Raw genomic sequence first — 12,897 nt, 5'->3', positions numbered from 1 at the left:
GAAGATTCTTCTTATAAATAGGATACACTCAACACCTGTTAACCGCTCAGGTAAGCTCAGATTTTAAGTGAAATTGTGTGCGTGTGTGTGTGACAGAGAGAGAGAGAGAGAGAGAGAGAGAGAGAGAGAGAGAGAGAGAGAGAGAGAGAGAGAGAGAGAGAGAGAGAGAGAGAGAGAGAGAGAGAGAGAGAGAGAGAGAGAGAGAGAGAGAGAGAGAGGGGGGGAGGGGGGGGGAGAGAGAGCTGGTTCACTAATGGGGTGCAATCAACAAAGTACAAAGTGCTTTTTGTCCAACATTAAAGTTGCAGAAGAAAAGGTTCTGCTATGAATAGTTCACTTTAAGTCCACCGTCTTTCCAGGTGGTCTTCCCATGTGAACACTGAGTTGAGGAGAAGCTGTGTATTTGTAGTGAACCTCCAAGTTCTCCACAAGAGTATATTGGTCTCAAAATAAACTAAGGTATCCTAAATGCAGAACCATTGCTGGAAAAACATTGTCTTATTTTGGGACAAAAGTCTCTACTCTCATACTGTGGAGCTACAGCTCTCCAGGCTACAAGACAAGCCCTATCACACTTGCTCTCCTTGCGATATCTCTGTTTTTCAGTAGTCGCATATTTTTTCTCAAACTGAGATGGACGAAAGAATCACTGTCAGAGAGTGATTTATTGGTATTTTGATAAGGTGGAGGATAGATGAAATCCTAAGGAGGTTAGGTGACTGAAGTTGACAGACCACATGCTGGATGCCAAAGAGTAATTTTCATCCTCTGACGCCATCTACTGATGTAAATGTTAATTACACTTTAACTTTCAAAATAAACACACTGTATAGACGCAGTAGGCTACGTAGCAAGAGAGCGACCTCCTCTGGTGACAGGCAGTCCTTCTTTAAAGTGCAAAAGTTATTTTTACATTAAAATATATTTACATTTAAATATATGATAAACTAACCTCAACCATTGTTATTAAATGCCTTTGAAGAAACAGAGGTTTTTCTCTGAATTGTCAACGTTGCATAACATTTGTATCTTCTCACTGTAGACAGATTAACTTCTTAAACACTCAATGCCCTCAATATTCACGATTTTTGTGTCATTGTTGCCCTACATCTGAAAATGCCCCACAGGATACAGACAGAGTGATTTAATCTCAAGAGACTGCAGGAGAACAATCGGCGCAGCTCCTTTCACATGTTTTCTGAGTGGCACGAGCAGTACGCACATCGGACCGCCGTGCGCGCTGTGAACACCTGTCACAAGGTAATGAGCAAGGGAACAGTACTATTCGCGGAGTAGTGCAGAAGCACTCTTGTTCAGAGGCTATATCCAGGTGATTGAAGCTGGAGCAAGCAGTTCGGAACCCGCCGCACTTCCATTGGGCTGGTCCAGAGAGGCAACCACCCCTTTGGACCGATGTCCTGGCCGAAATGTCTCGACACATCTACATTCGGAACAAGATCGGCGAAGGCATCCAAGCGCCCATCTTTCAGGTAGGTCAAATCTGAGGGTAATAGATGCGCATATGAGTTGTTTGTTTTAGTCAACATATTGACACTTTATAACAGATAGTTAATGCAAGTTTCTCGTCATTTTCACGGTGCTAAAGAAAATTCAAGGTTTATCTGTAGCTTGCTTTATAAACTACATTGCATGCTCTCAGAAACCACGCTTTTCGATGTTGGAAAGGCAACATGTGTAATGCTTATCATATCATTTATATTTAAGTTAATCTTAATTTGTTTTATTGATGATAACATTTTCAGAAGTAGTGCTGTGGCAGTTTTGTGATATTTTAATTCCCAGAAGAGAATACTCATATACATAGCCTATAGGGTTTCGTTTTTGGCGAGGTGCTTACACGTATTGGATAATAGCTGATGCCACAAACAGATGTTGAGAAGAAAAGGGGCACCTAGTGAGAAGGGTGACCTAGTTAATGTGGCCCTGTTTAATAGATTCAGAGAAGTAGGTTCTGACATTAAAACAGTGACATTGTCACTAACTCAGGAGACTTGGTCATAAATGGAACACATCACTGTTAGATAATTAACCCAACTCTCAAAGGATTGGTTATGCTATATTTGGCTATGTTGCATGTCTTAATATCATTAAAACAGAAAAAGACCCGTAGGCCAATCCTATATTTGCCACAGCTACAGAATCTGAAAACTTCCATATGAAATCTGACAATTTCACAAACTCTTGGTACACCCCCAACTGCCAAATGAAACCTTACCTTACCTCTTCCATTTATGATGGGAGTTGGCATTGTCCAGTTGGCCATGGGGGAAGGGTTTTCAGGCCCTCTCCCCAGGCCCTCTGCAGGCAACAACCACAGCTAACCAGCACCACAGGTTCCTAGTCTGCACAGCATCCCAACCTACTGGGCTGTACAGCCATCTGCACATGAAGGGTGTTAGGGTGGATCTGAACTTCTTGGTTCTCTTGCCTACTGGTCTTAAAAATGCCGGAGTCTATAAGGGGGTCATTTGAATGAGAAGTGGGCATGTTTCGTTGATGTTTTCTGGGAGGGTTTTCCTCCTGGGTAGGGAGAGGGATGGATGTCCTTCATAAGGCTGCTTGTTGTCCCCCACAGGTGAACAGAGGGACTTACTCCAGGAGGAGCCGACTGAAGAGATCCGACGGCAGCACCACCTCCACCAGCTTCATTCTCAGACAGGTGCAGCCCTGCCACTTCCATCCACCCATCCGTGGGGAAACACTTCACATGACTGTAAAACATGTCAACTATCATGCACTTCCATATCGATAGCCGTGCTAACAACAGCTTTAACAGGTTTAGCGGTGCAGAGTTCACCGGTGCAATTTGGTATCTGGGTGGTTGGGATTTTCAGAGGTAAGTGGATGTTACAGTAACGTCATACTTGTTCTTGTAATGTGACCTTCAACTGTCCCTTTACAACATCCCCTAACAACCATTATACCCCTCCCCCATGCGGTGCCTTCTTACATATTTGTAATAAACTAAACAGTTAACACTTAATTACATAGCAATTCCTATGTACCTACATTTTTTTTTTACGACATAGTTACATGGTAGTTCATGTAACCTTACTCTAAAGGGGTGACTCGATTGGAAAAGGCCCTCTTTCATTAAATACTTGGCTGATGAACTTTGGTGCTGTAACCCACTGCCACAACCCAAGAGCTCTGTCACTCTAAGTAACATTCATCCACCTCTGTCTCTAGGTCTTCAATATGCTTTCACTGTCTTTTGCCTGTTCCCATTCGTTATACCTTCTGCATTCAACCTGCTGCCTTACACAGGAACACTCGCACCCAGATGAAGCCATTCGGTGATCCGGGTAATATTACCAAGGGAGCTGGTTCACTGTCTTCTTTGTACGTTATCGACCCAAGATGTCCATGCAAGTCAGTAAATGACAGAGTATGATTATTGTATTTTAGCTCAGAATTCTTCCACTGGTTAGCAAATAAATGTTTTTTCTTCTTCCTTGAAGTAGGTACCTAAGCTGTAGTTGAGTGCTCTCCAACATTGTCCTTGGCAGGCCACCATCCTGGTTTGCTTCAACCATAATCCAGCATACTTGATTCAAATAATGATTTGATTACAGTCAGAGTGTTAGGGTCAGGGCTGGGGTAAACTGAATCAGGCATATCTCCTAGAACTGTGTTGAAAAGCCCTGGTTTATTTAGATTACATATCACATACTATATCATAGTATTTATGTGTCTTCACTTTAAACAGTGTTGATTATATCATTACAAAAGGGTAGGGATGGAAAGACACATTCCAAATTATGATATGGTATGTGTTCTGTATATATGCATTCATCCTCCTCCTGTCTAGCATTACAGTAATATATACTAGGCATATACTATACTTGAATATATATATATATATATATATATATATATATATATATATATATATATATATATATATATATATATATATATATATATATATATATATACATCTATATATATAGATATATAGAGAGATAGATAGATAAGATAGATAAGATAAGTGATCATTGACATGATCATCATGACATATCTAACATTAGTAGTGTATGAACCTCGTTTGTAAAAAGGATATTCGTGTCCCCTCGCATTAAGGAGAAGAAGCAGATGGCTAGAGAGAAAAAGAGAGGCACAGAGACAGAGAGAGCTAGAAAGAGGGGGAGAGTGATGCTGTTCCCAGCACAGTCATCCCCCTCTTCCTTTACCCCCAGTCAAGGAGAGGAGAGTGTGCATCCATGCTGAGTGGAGGGCTGGCTAGCCAATCAGCAGCCGGCACATTGGCTTTGTCATCAGGCTGATATTGAGGAAGGATTCTCTGTGCTGCTTCGCTCTGCTCTGCTCGGTGTATTTGGAAGGCTGATGAAATGTCAGGATTGGGCTGCCTTAAGGGAGAGCTGCACTGCCCTATAATGTGAGCCAGCAGCATATAGGCTTGGGGCAAACACACATCCATCGAACATCAGGCCTTTGGATCACCAGCGAGGGCCTGTTCTCTTTCTCTATCGGAAGGGATTTTTATTTTTTTATTTATTTTTGAGCTGTGGAGAGAGGGGATCGTCATCCCCATCCGTCCCTTTTTCTGTGGTGGCTCCCTCCTCCTCCTCCCTCTCTTCCCGCACTCTTTTTTTTTCTTCCACTCTCTATTCTTCTAGAGGTGCTTTTGGAATAGCAAACCTCCATGTATGACAATTTGTACCTGCATGGATTTGAAGACTCGGAGGCGGTGAGTGGGGGGGGGGGGGCAGGTGAGGGGGGGAGGGGTGGGGGTGGCAGCAGCCTCAGATATATGGCATTTGTGCGCGTGTGTGTGTGCGTGTACGTGCGTGTGTGTACAGGCGTATGTTTGTCGATGGAGGTGGCTCAGCTGTGATGCACACACTTCCACGAAGCCTCCGGAGCGCTAGCTGGCGGCTTGTTACGGAGCGATCGTGGGGGGGATCAGCTCCGCGGTTGGGGGTGGGGTGGCGGGGGGTTGCACTGGAGGGAGATGGAGACTGACGTGTGTGGGCACATTCGTGAGCGTGTGATCCATGATTACGTGTGTGTCGGTGTCCGCTAAATATCCTGAATTGAGGTGCATTCTCGCACAAGCCAATATGAATCGCCTCGACCACGTTATAGACAGGAGGAGCCATTTAACACATCACACCGTGAAAATGGACCCTTGGTTTATGTTGTGAGAGAATGACAGAACGATGTGTATATGTACATTTCTATAACCCCCCCCCCTCCCAGGCCCATTGTTCCGTCCCCGTATAAGGTTGTGACTGCATAATGAATTCTCGCACATCATATTTGAGAGAAGAAAGGTGCATTTATTGCCTTAGATTCAAGGGGACAATGTCTTTTTTTTCTCACAATCATCAGTATGTTATATATCACTGGCCGAGACAGAGAGAAACGTGCATCGTGATGTCATACACTGGAGTCTGATGTAGATGAGTCACATGTCGAAGGTGCTCTGGTGGATGCCTGTCTTAAAACATGGCGCTGACTACTCAAAAGGAACCGTCAAACTACCCATTCATCGTCACAATTAAACACATTTGGTTTGGTCATTCCCTAAGGATTAATCATTCCCTAAGGACTAACCCTAACCCAGACACATAGTGTACTCATTAGGACTGACAGAATTGTTTTGTGAGAGAATTTTGGGGGGCCGTGAAAATAAAAATGCTTACTGAAACACTGAACCAGAATAACTGGATGAAGAACAGTTTTTGTTTGTGTGTGTGTGCTAAAAGACATCTAATTCTGGGAGGCTTCAGATGCTTGTGTTCAAAATAATGCTGTGTTGAGCTAGCACATACCCAGGGTGACCTCATACCTATTCCCAAACCCATGAGATGCCTAATTCCATGCTCTAAGTGTATATTGTATTAAGAAACTCAATTTAATCTTCAAATTAAGCAAAGCTCTACAGTTTTGTTTCCTAAACCCTGCACTTTGTGATTGAATACACACAATCCAATAGAGCCTCTCGAAAGCCCAAGAGATAGCTGTGGTAAAAAAAGTGCTTAGCTTTGACTAGCGTGTTCGTTTTTTAGCCGACTGTGAGACTTCCTCTTCTTCAGTATTGACTACAAACCACTTCCCTGACTTGAGTTCATGTTGTTCCCCAATTGGATTATCATTAGGAGGCATCCCCCACAGACCAAACTTAAGCACAGTGCAACTGTAGCATGTATGACCAAGCTAAGTTTCAGCAAACAGTTCTGCTGACACTACCCGTAACACATGATGGTCTGTGGTAAGACACAAACTTCCATGAAGGCTTAGGGTTTCACATTGTGTTATGTGAGCTGTTCCTGTCCCCTCAGGCATTGTAAACGTCAGGTGTATTCAATTTGGGGGTTTTCATCTCTGGTGTTTTCTTGGCTGCGTTCTGGGGTACAGAAGTTGCAGCTGTGCAGGTTTGGGGCTGCTGATGGTTGACCCTGTCTCCTCTTTCCAGGGCTCAGCTGATTCCTACACAAGCAGACCATCGGACTCGGATGTCTCCCTGGAGGAGGACCGGGAGGTGCAGGGCCAGGTCCAAGGCCCGGGCCAGGGTCAGGGTCAAAGTCTGGGACAGGGCCCTGGCCAAAGCCAGGGCCAGGGCCAGGGCCAGGGCCAGGGCCAGAGCAGGCAGGAGAGAGAGCAGCAGGCCGCCTTACAGCTGGAGAGAGCTAAGGTGAGCGAGCACCAGTCATCATTCCTTTTAATGCCCTCATAGCCATTCAGTACTTATAGCCATATAGCTTCTGTGTACGGCATGCTAATGTAGGTAGTAAGCGCAGAGCACCATGATGGTGTAATCACATATTCAATACGTGGATGATTGTACAATTCCACAGGCAAAAGCTGTTGCCTTTGCTGTGAAGACCAACGTCAGCTACTGTGGAGCTTTGGATGAAGATGTGCCTGTACCTGCCACTGCCATCTCCTTTGATGCTAAGGACTTCCTTCACATAAAGGAGGTATACACCTTCGGGTTGGGTGATGTGTGGGACATTTATGGTCTGGCAGCATAAACATTTCGATATGTTAATGAGAATGAGTATTGTGAAATGGCCCGGTGTGCAGAGCTCTCATTGCTTGAGTTAGCTTAAGTTTGTAGCTAAAAGGAGTCCTGGTCTGGTCTTTTCATAAAAGTGTGTGTATCCCGGGCCCCCTGGTCACCCTCTCTCTAAAACGTGCAGAAGTTCAACAACGACTGGTGGATCGGTCGTCTGGTGAAGGAGGGCTGTGAGATAGGCTTCATCCCCAGCCCCCTGAAGCTGGAGAACATCCGCATCCAGCAGGAGCAGAAGAGAGGCCGAGTCCAAGGGTAAGAGAGCCCAGCCTAGGACCTCCAGCAGGGGACGCTTTCCCAGCCCACCCCCTTCTCCCTCCCCTCTCTGCTCTTACCTGATTCCCCTTCTCTTCATACGGAATAGACATACTCAAATGATTCCAGGCCTTATTGGTTTAATGAGTAGATCTTTCAGCCCCAGCTTTGCAGTCACGGCTGTCTAATCAATTTTCAAGCCGCTGTCGCCCACAGTTTGTGTAACTTGTAACAGTTAAAGCTTGTGCCATGCACTACGCCGGGCTGTTCACTTTTAAAGCTAATGCATATGATTAGATGTAGAATCTTGGGTTGATTGATGTGTCGTCACGTTACACCTTGACCCTCAGAAAACCGGAGTGTGTCGTTTTCCACATTAATGCTGTGATTTGTTCTGTTTTTTTCTTGTTATCCCCTCTTGTCTTTTCCAGTAAGTCTGGCGGGAACTCGTCTTCAAGTGTAGAGGATGAGGTGTCGGCTTCTATCAGACCCCTCATCTCCTCGGCAGGTGAGGGCCTGCTCACGGGGAGGGGACGTCCACTAACTGGGCCCTCCGCTAGTTTAGAGCCAAGCTAGAATGTCTGCAACCAAGACTATGTAGAGAGACAGACAGAAAGAGAGAGACAGAGAGAGATAACGAGCTGTTTTAAGCCTTCCCATGTCTCCGCTAAGGGCTAAGGGTGTTGATGCGTAGAGCACAGAATGATTGTGGATCCATAGTGTCCATTCTCCCATCCTCCTCTTCCTCCAGTTGAGGACTGCAGGCGTTCTGAGACTGGGCTTACCACAGGGTGAAACCAACAACAAGACGTTGAGCCCCATGAACTTCCCTCATGTGACTTTGTGAATATGCCATAGGACAGCACTGTTTCCATTGTGTTCCGTCATGCTAACTGCTGATACAGTATATATTGATTGTACGTGTCGAAGCTAGTTCATGTTTTAATTGTCTGTCGTCGATGAATAACAACATGATGTTTCTGACTTTAAATATCGTTGGCGACGGTTAACCAGAGTCCAGATATTGACGACTCTGTTCTCTTTCGTCTTCACAGGAAAGCAGAAACAGAAAGTGGTAAGTTGGTGATGGTAATACTTGATCATCTTCATCACTGAGACCTCTGACCGTCAACATGACTTGGAATCTCCACATAGCTAATAGATAACAGTTTCAACTCCATACCGGTCTGTTGCCATAAGTTTCTTTCGATATCAGACATCCTTCATCCCCATCTGGCATTTCCAACGACTGCTGTTTCAATTTCTATGATCAAACCGGATCCCGCAACCCATTTGAATCATCCTATCTCGACCTCCCTCTTACGTGCAGTTCTAAACACATCCTGAATGTTACTGTCCGTTTTGTGATTGCTCTACTGCTGACCACTGATTTTCCACACAGACTGAACACATCCCGCCCTACGACGTGGTCCCCTCCATGAGGCCTGTGGTGCTGGTCGGACCTTCCCTCAAGGGTTACGAGGTGGGAAACAGCAGACATGTCTGAGACACGTGACCCATCCCATGGGGCTGACCCCAGATCACATGACTTCTCCTCTCCCTTTGATTGGCGCACCAATTGAACTATAGTGAAATGATTGGTGGCGGAGGAGGATCGGGTCTCCTCCAGGGGAAGCTCCTCTCACGCCTGGATGGCGTTCCAGTGTGAATCTACCATCTTTGTTTCCTTCTTCAGCATTGCAGTGTTACTGAATAGGCTCTGTGTTTTGGTAGTGACGATTCCCTTATGTTTTTCAAGGCATTCTAAGCCTGGCAGAATGATCGCAGGGAGACTACTATTTCAAGCCATAAAAATGCCCTTTTTATTTGAAAGTATCCCATACCATTCAACCACATCCTCTCCTCCTTCCCATTCTCCCTCCTTCTCTCCCATTCCCTCCCCCCCCCCTTCTCTCTCTTCCTCCTCCCCTTTCTCTCCTCGCACGGAGGGAACGCAATCACTCGCCTCATCCCCCAGTGTGCTCTGTTGCCGCGGTAACAACCTTCTGGGTGCAAACGCGTCAGCATCAGAAGTAGAGCAAGGTTTGAAATTAGAAAGAGAAAAAAGGAGAGGAGAGCCCCTGGAAGCGTTGCTTTGTGTGTCTAGACTGTTCTCCAGTCAGCCCCGATGCAGGACTTTTGGACACACCATATCACAAAACCCTTCTGAATTTAATTCTATTCACTTGAAATATTTGATGGTGTGATTATGCTTAGACTGCAGAATCACCTATTGCCTTCCTGTGTTTTTCATGTCATTTTAGAATATGCCAGTAGTGTGTTTAGTTTTTCCCTGAGGCTGAATGTGGAAATACCAAAAGCATGTTTATGAACAAGCAATGTTTAAGATACCATCGGAAATGAGCACCTAGCCACAGCAAGTGTATCACTGAACCAGAGTTCAGGGGATCTTTCCATGACCCACTTAATACATCTCAAGTATATATTTGCAAGTTAAGACGCCCTCATTCTGTCGTTCCCTTCCCATAATGCTCTCTTCCTCTGTCCCCCTGTGTGTGTCCTCTGGCTCCCCGGTGTCTCGTTCAGGTGACAGACATGATGCAGAAAGCACTCTTCGACTTCCTCAAGCATCGATTCGACGGAAGGTAAGATGAAAGCCTCTCCCCCCATCCTTCCTGCCGCTGCGGCGGTTTGATTTGGATCTTGGTTACGCTCAGATGCCAATGCTTATTAAAACCTTTCGAGGTATGCCTGGAGAGCGCCCAGAGAAACATTCCATTCGTTTATTTCCTTAAAACTCTGTTTTACACTGAATGGCTAAACATATCAGAATCTTTTAATCGTTTCAGGATATCGATCACACGAGTTACAGCAGACATATCCTTGGCCAAGAGGTCTGTTCTGAACAATCCTAGCAAGAGGGCCATCATTGAGAGATCCAACACCAGATCCAGCTTGGGTATATGATTATTCCCGAGACATCCAGAATTTGGACATCACTTTGTGATTATGGCTTGTCCGGTAACCATCATCCTGTCCGCCTCTCACCCTCCAGCTGAGGTACAGAGTGAGATCGAGAGGATATTCGAGCTGGCCAGGTCTCTCCAGTTGGTCATCCTGGATGCAGACACCATCAACCACCCAGCCCAGCTGCTGAAGACTTCACTGGCACCCATCATTGTCCATGTCAAGGTCTCATCACCAAAGGTGAGTGGGCAAGACACACTTGTGAATATGTATGGCAGCATTAGATGGCCTGTTAGCTGACGTGTGTCTCTATACAGCCCTGGTTGGTATGCTATAGCAGTGGATGGTATTGGATGTTTCCAAACAGGTGCTGCAGAGGCTGGTCAAATCCAGAGGAAAGTCTCAGAGCAAGCACCTGAACGTGCAGCTAGTAGCTGCTGACAAACTGGCTCAGTGTCCGCCGGTGAGTTCACAAACCTTCTAATAGAATTGTGTTAGCACACACCATTTGTTTGAAAGCAAACATTGACATTGTCTCTTACTTTACCTGTCTCGGTCCCGCCTCCCTCCCTTTCCGCTTTTCTTTGATTTCTCCCCCTACAGGAGATGTTTGACATCATCCTGGATGAGAATCAGCTGGAGGATGCGTGTGAACACCTGGCTGAGTACCTGGAGGCCTACTGGAAGGCCACACACACATCTCTGGCCACGCCCCTCAACCCCCTGCTGGGGCGCAACCTGGGCCCCACTGCCCTCTCTCCGTACCCCACCACCATCTCTGGACTGCAGGTCAGTCAGGTAAAACTGCGTTCATTTGAGCATGAGAATGATATCTGCCTCGTGGAGCAAAGGGCTTACATTACATTTACATGTATTCATTTAGCAGATGCTTTTATCCAAAGCGACTTCACAGAGAGAGCTTTACCTTCGTGTTGACGTTGAGAGTTGGCCATGTAAGAAAAAGCTGGTATGCAGTTCAACAGTTTAAGAGCGTAAACGCTGTGTTGTGTGCTTTTTATCAGCAGACCCAAAGAATTAAACAGAGCAACCACACCGGAGACCACTCCACCCCCAACGAACGGCGCAACCTGATGACCTCAGACGAGAACTACCACAACGAGCGCGCGCACAAGGGACGTAACCGCATGTCGTCAGGCTCCCAGCAGAGTCGGGAGCAAGACCCATACCAGGATTACCAGGACCCCTACCAGGACGCCTACAAGCCCCACCGCAACCGTAGCTCTCCAGGCAGCTACAGTCATGACACCAGGCACCGGCTCTGAGCTCTCCTCTCCCCTGACCTAGGCCTAACCCCTCCCCACCGTTCCGGTGCAGCATAGCCACAAGATGGCTGTCTCTTGAGAAATTGTGCCATCATGTTTTTTTTTTTTCTTAAATATGTTTTACTCAGGCATTGGCTTTTTTTCTTTCAGGAATTCTGAATCCAACATATTGGCCTCTCACCATTTCATCTTTGGCCTCTCAAATGTCTTGGGTGCCCCTATCAATCAACACTTGATCAGTCCGCATGAGCAAAAGGTTAACAATGCTAAGTACGCTAATGCTACAACGACCGAATCTTTGTTTTGGGACATTTGCCATTTGTGTGCCCAAACAACACATCATTCAGTGGTTGTATAGTATCTGGTAGTTTGTTTCTTTGTCAACATACTTATTTGCTTAAATGGTTACAGATGGATGATGTGTTATGGAACATGTGTGGAGGGCTCTAAATGATGGAGCGGTCCCTGTATTGGATAGAGACCATAGAACATGAAGCCACTGCTGAAATGATGCCTGTTTTCGCGGGTTCCTAAGAGCTGTTTAAAAACATCAACAAACATTTCAGTTGGTTGCATGCTGACAGAGCACTAATGACATCATCAGATTACATATCTAAATGATCAAAATCTGTAATAGACGTTTCTGCACCTTTAACAAAAATATTGCTTTGGATCCCTTTGAGTTCATATCAAATGATTTTTGGGGGGAGGGGATGAGAGGACATTGTTGGTTTGGTGGCCAGTGCTTCCCGCTGGTTCATATATTCGAAGTCACAAGACGGCCAGTCTTCCCTTAGTGTAGCGTTTTTTGGTTGTTTTTTGGTTGTTTGTTATTTTTCTTTGGAGTTGACGCTCTTAGCATGAGCTTAGTTGAGATCTCAGTCTCAGACAAGGAGATGTCCCAGCCCGCTGCTAGTTGTACCTCTAGGATCTCCTTTTCCCGAGGAAAAGTAGCATATCACAACAGATGCTGAGTGGCAGCAGTAGCAGGGCTGGGGCTAGCAGACACTGTAGGGACAGTGGTCCAGAGGAGGAACACTGCAGAGCTGCATCTTGAGGTCCCGGCCCAGCCATGAAATGTTGATTTACATCCAGAGAAACCGACGGCACCCCCTCACCTTATTACTCGCTCAGGTCACACGAGCAGTTTGGAACCAGCCTTAGAACAGTATTGGGTTTATTTGACATTGATAAGCATAGAGGCAAAGCCCTGTGGAGGCGCTACTATGACAACGCCTGGACAGCAGGCGTGTTCCTTTTTCTCGGGTCTGGCTTCTAGGACCCTTTTCTGCTGCTTCCTGTGTTCCAGTTTAAAGCACTTGACTGATGTGGGATTGTTTTCCTGCCAGGGTCCTTTGCATCATGTTC

General features: G+C 45.8%; 1 protein-coding gene across 8 annotated transcripts; it reads left to right on the top strand.

Annotated features, from left to right (window-relative positions):
• Positions 1-1,427: 1,427 nt before the first annotated feature.
• On the top strand, positions 1,428-11,552 carry LOC146261018 (voltage-dependent L-type calcium channel subunit beta-4-like). Of its 8 annotated transcripts, none has more exons than XM_084667459.1 (15): positions 1,428-1,490; positions 2,597-2,680; positions 6,464-6,529; positions 6,632-6,682; positions 6,846-6,968; positions 7,191-7,318; positions 7,750-7,826; positions 8,374-8,393; positions 8,721-8,801; positions 9,866-9,924; positions 10,129-10,238; positions 10,335-10,486; positions 10,614-10,709; positions 10,850-11,035; positions 11,272-11,552. In XM_084667459.1, the coding sequence occupies exons 1-15, from the start codon at positions 1,428-1,430 to the stop codon at positions 11,527-11,529; spliced, it is 1,554 nt and encodes a 517-aa protein (XP_084523585.1). In that variant the 3' UTR covers positions 11,530-11,552. The 8 variants fall into 8 exon arrangements, with proteins under 8 accessions (XP_084523585.1, XP_084523583.1, XP_084523582.1 ...); XM_084667457.1 differs by having other exon boundaries at positions 6,626-6,682; positions 7,191-7,315; positions 7,744-7,826; XM_084667456.1 differs by having other exon boundaries at positions 6,626-6,682; positions 7,191-7,315; positions 7,744-7,826; positions 11,269-11,552.
• The last annotated feature ends 1,345 nt before the right edge of the window (positions 11,553-12,897 follow it).

This window comes from Hypomesus nipponensis, chromosome 12 (assembly GCF_054491055.1).
Source record: "Hypomesus nipponensis isolate SF chromosome 12, ASM5449105v1, whole genome shotgun sequence".
Taxonomy (NCBI): Eukaryota; Metazoa; Chordata; class Actinopteri; order Osmeriformes; family Osmeridae; genus Hypomesus; species Hypomesus nipponensis.
The sequence above is the reverse complement of the archived record's forward strand: the minus strand, read 5'-3'. Positions and strand labels throughout refer to the sequence as shown.

Coding starts and splice junctions, on each gene's coding strand:
- LOC146261018 (XM_084667454.1), top strand. CDS start 1,428: ATGTCTCGACACATCTACATTCGGAACAAGATCGGCGAAGGCATCCAA. Junction 7,827..8,373: donor ACCCCTCATCTCCTCGGCAG/GTGAGGGCCTGC, acceptor TCGTCTTCACAG/GAAAGCAGAAACAGAAAGTG. Junction 9,925..10,128: donor AAGCATCGATTCGACGGAAG/GTAAGATGAAAG, acceptor TAATCGTTTCAG/GATATCGATCACACGAGTTA.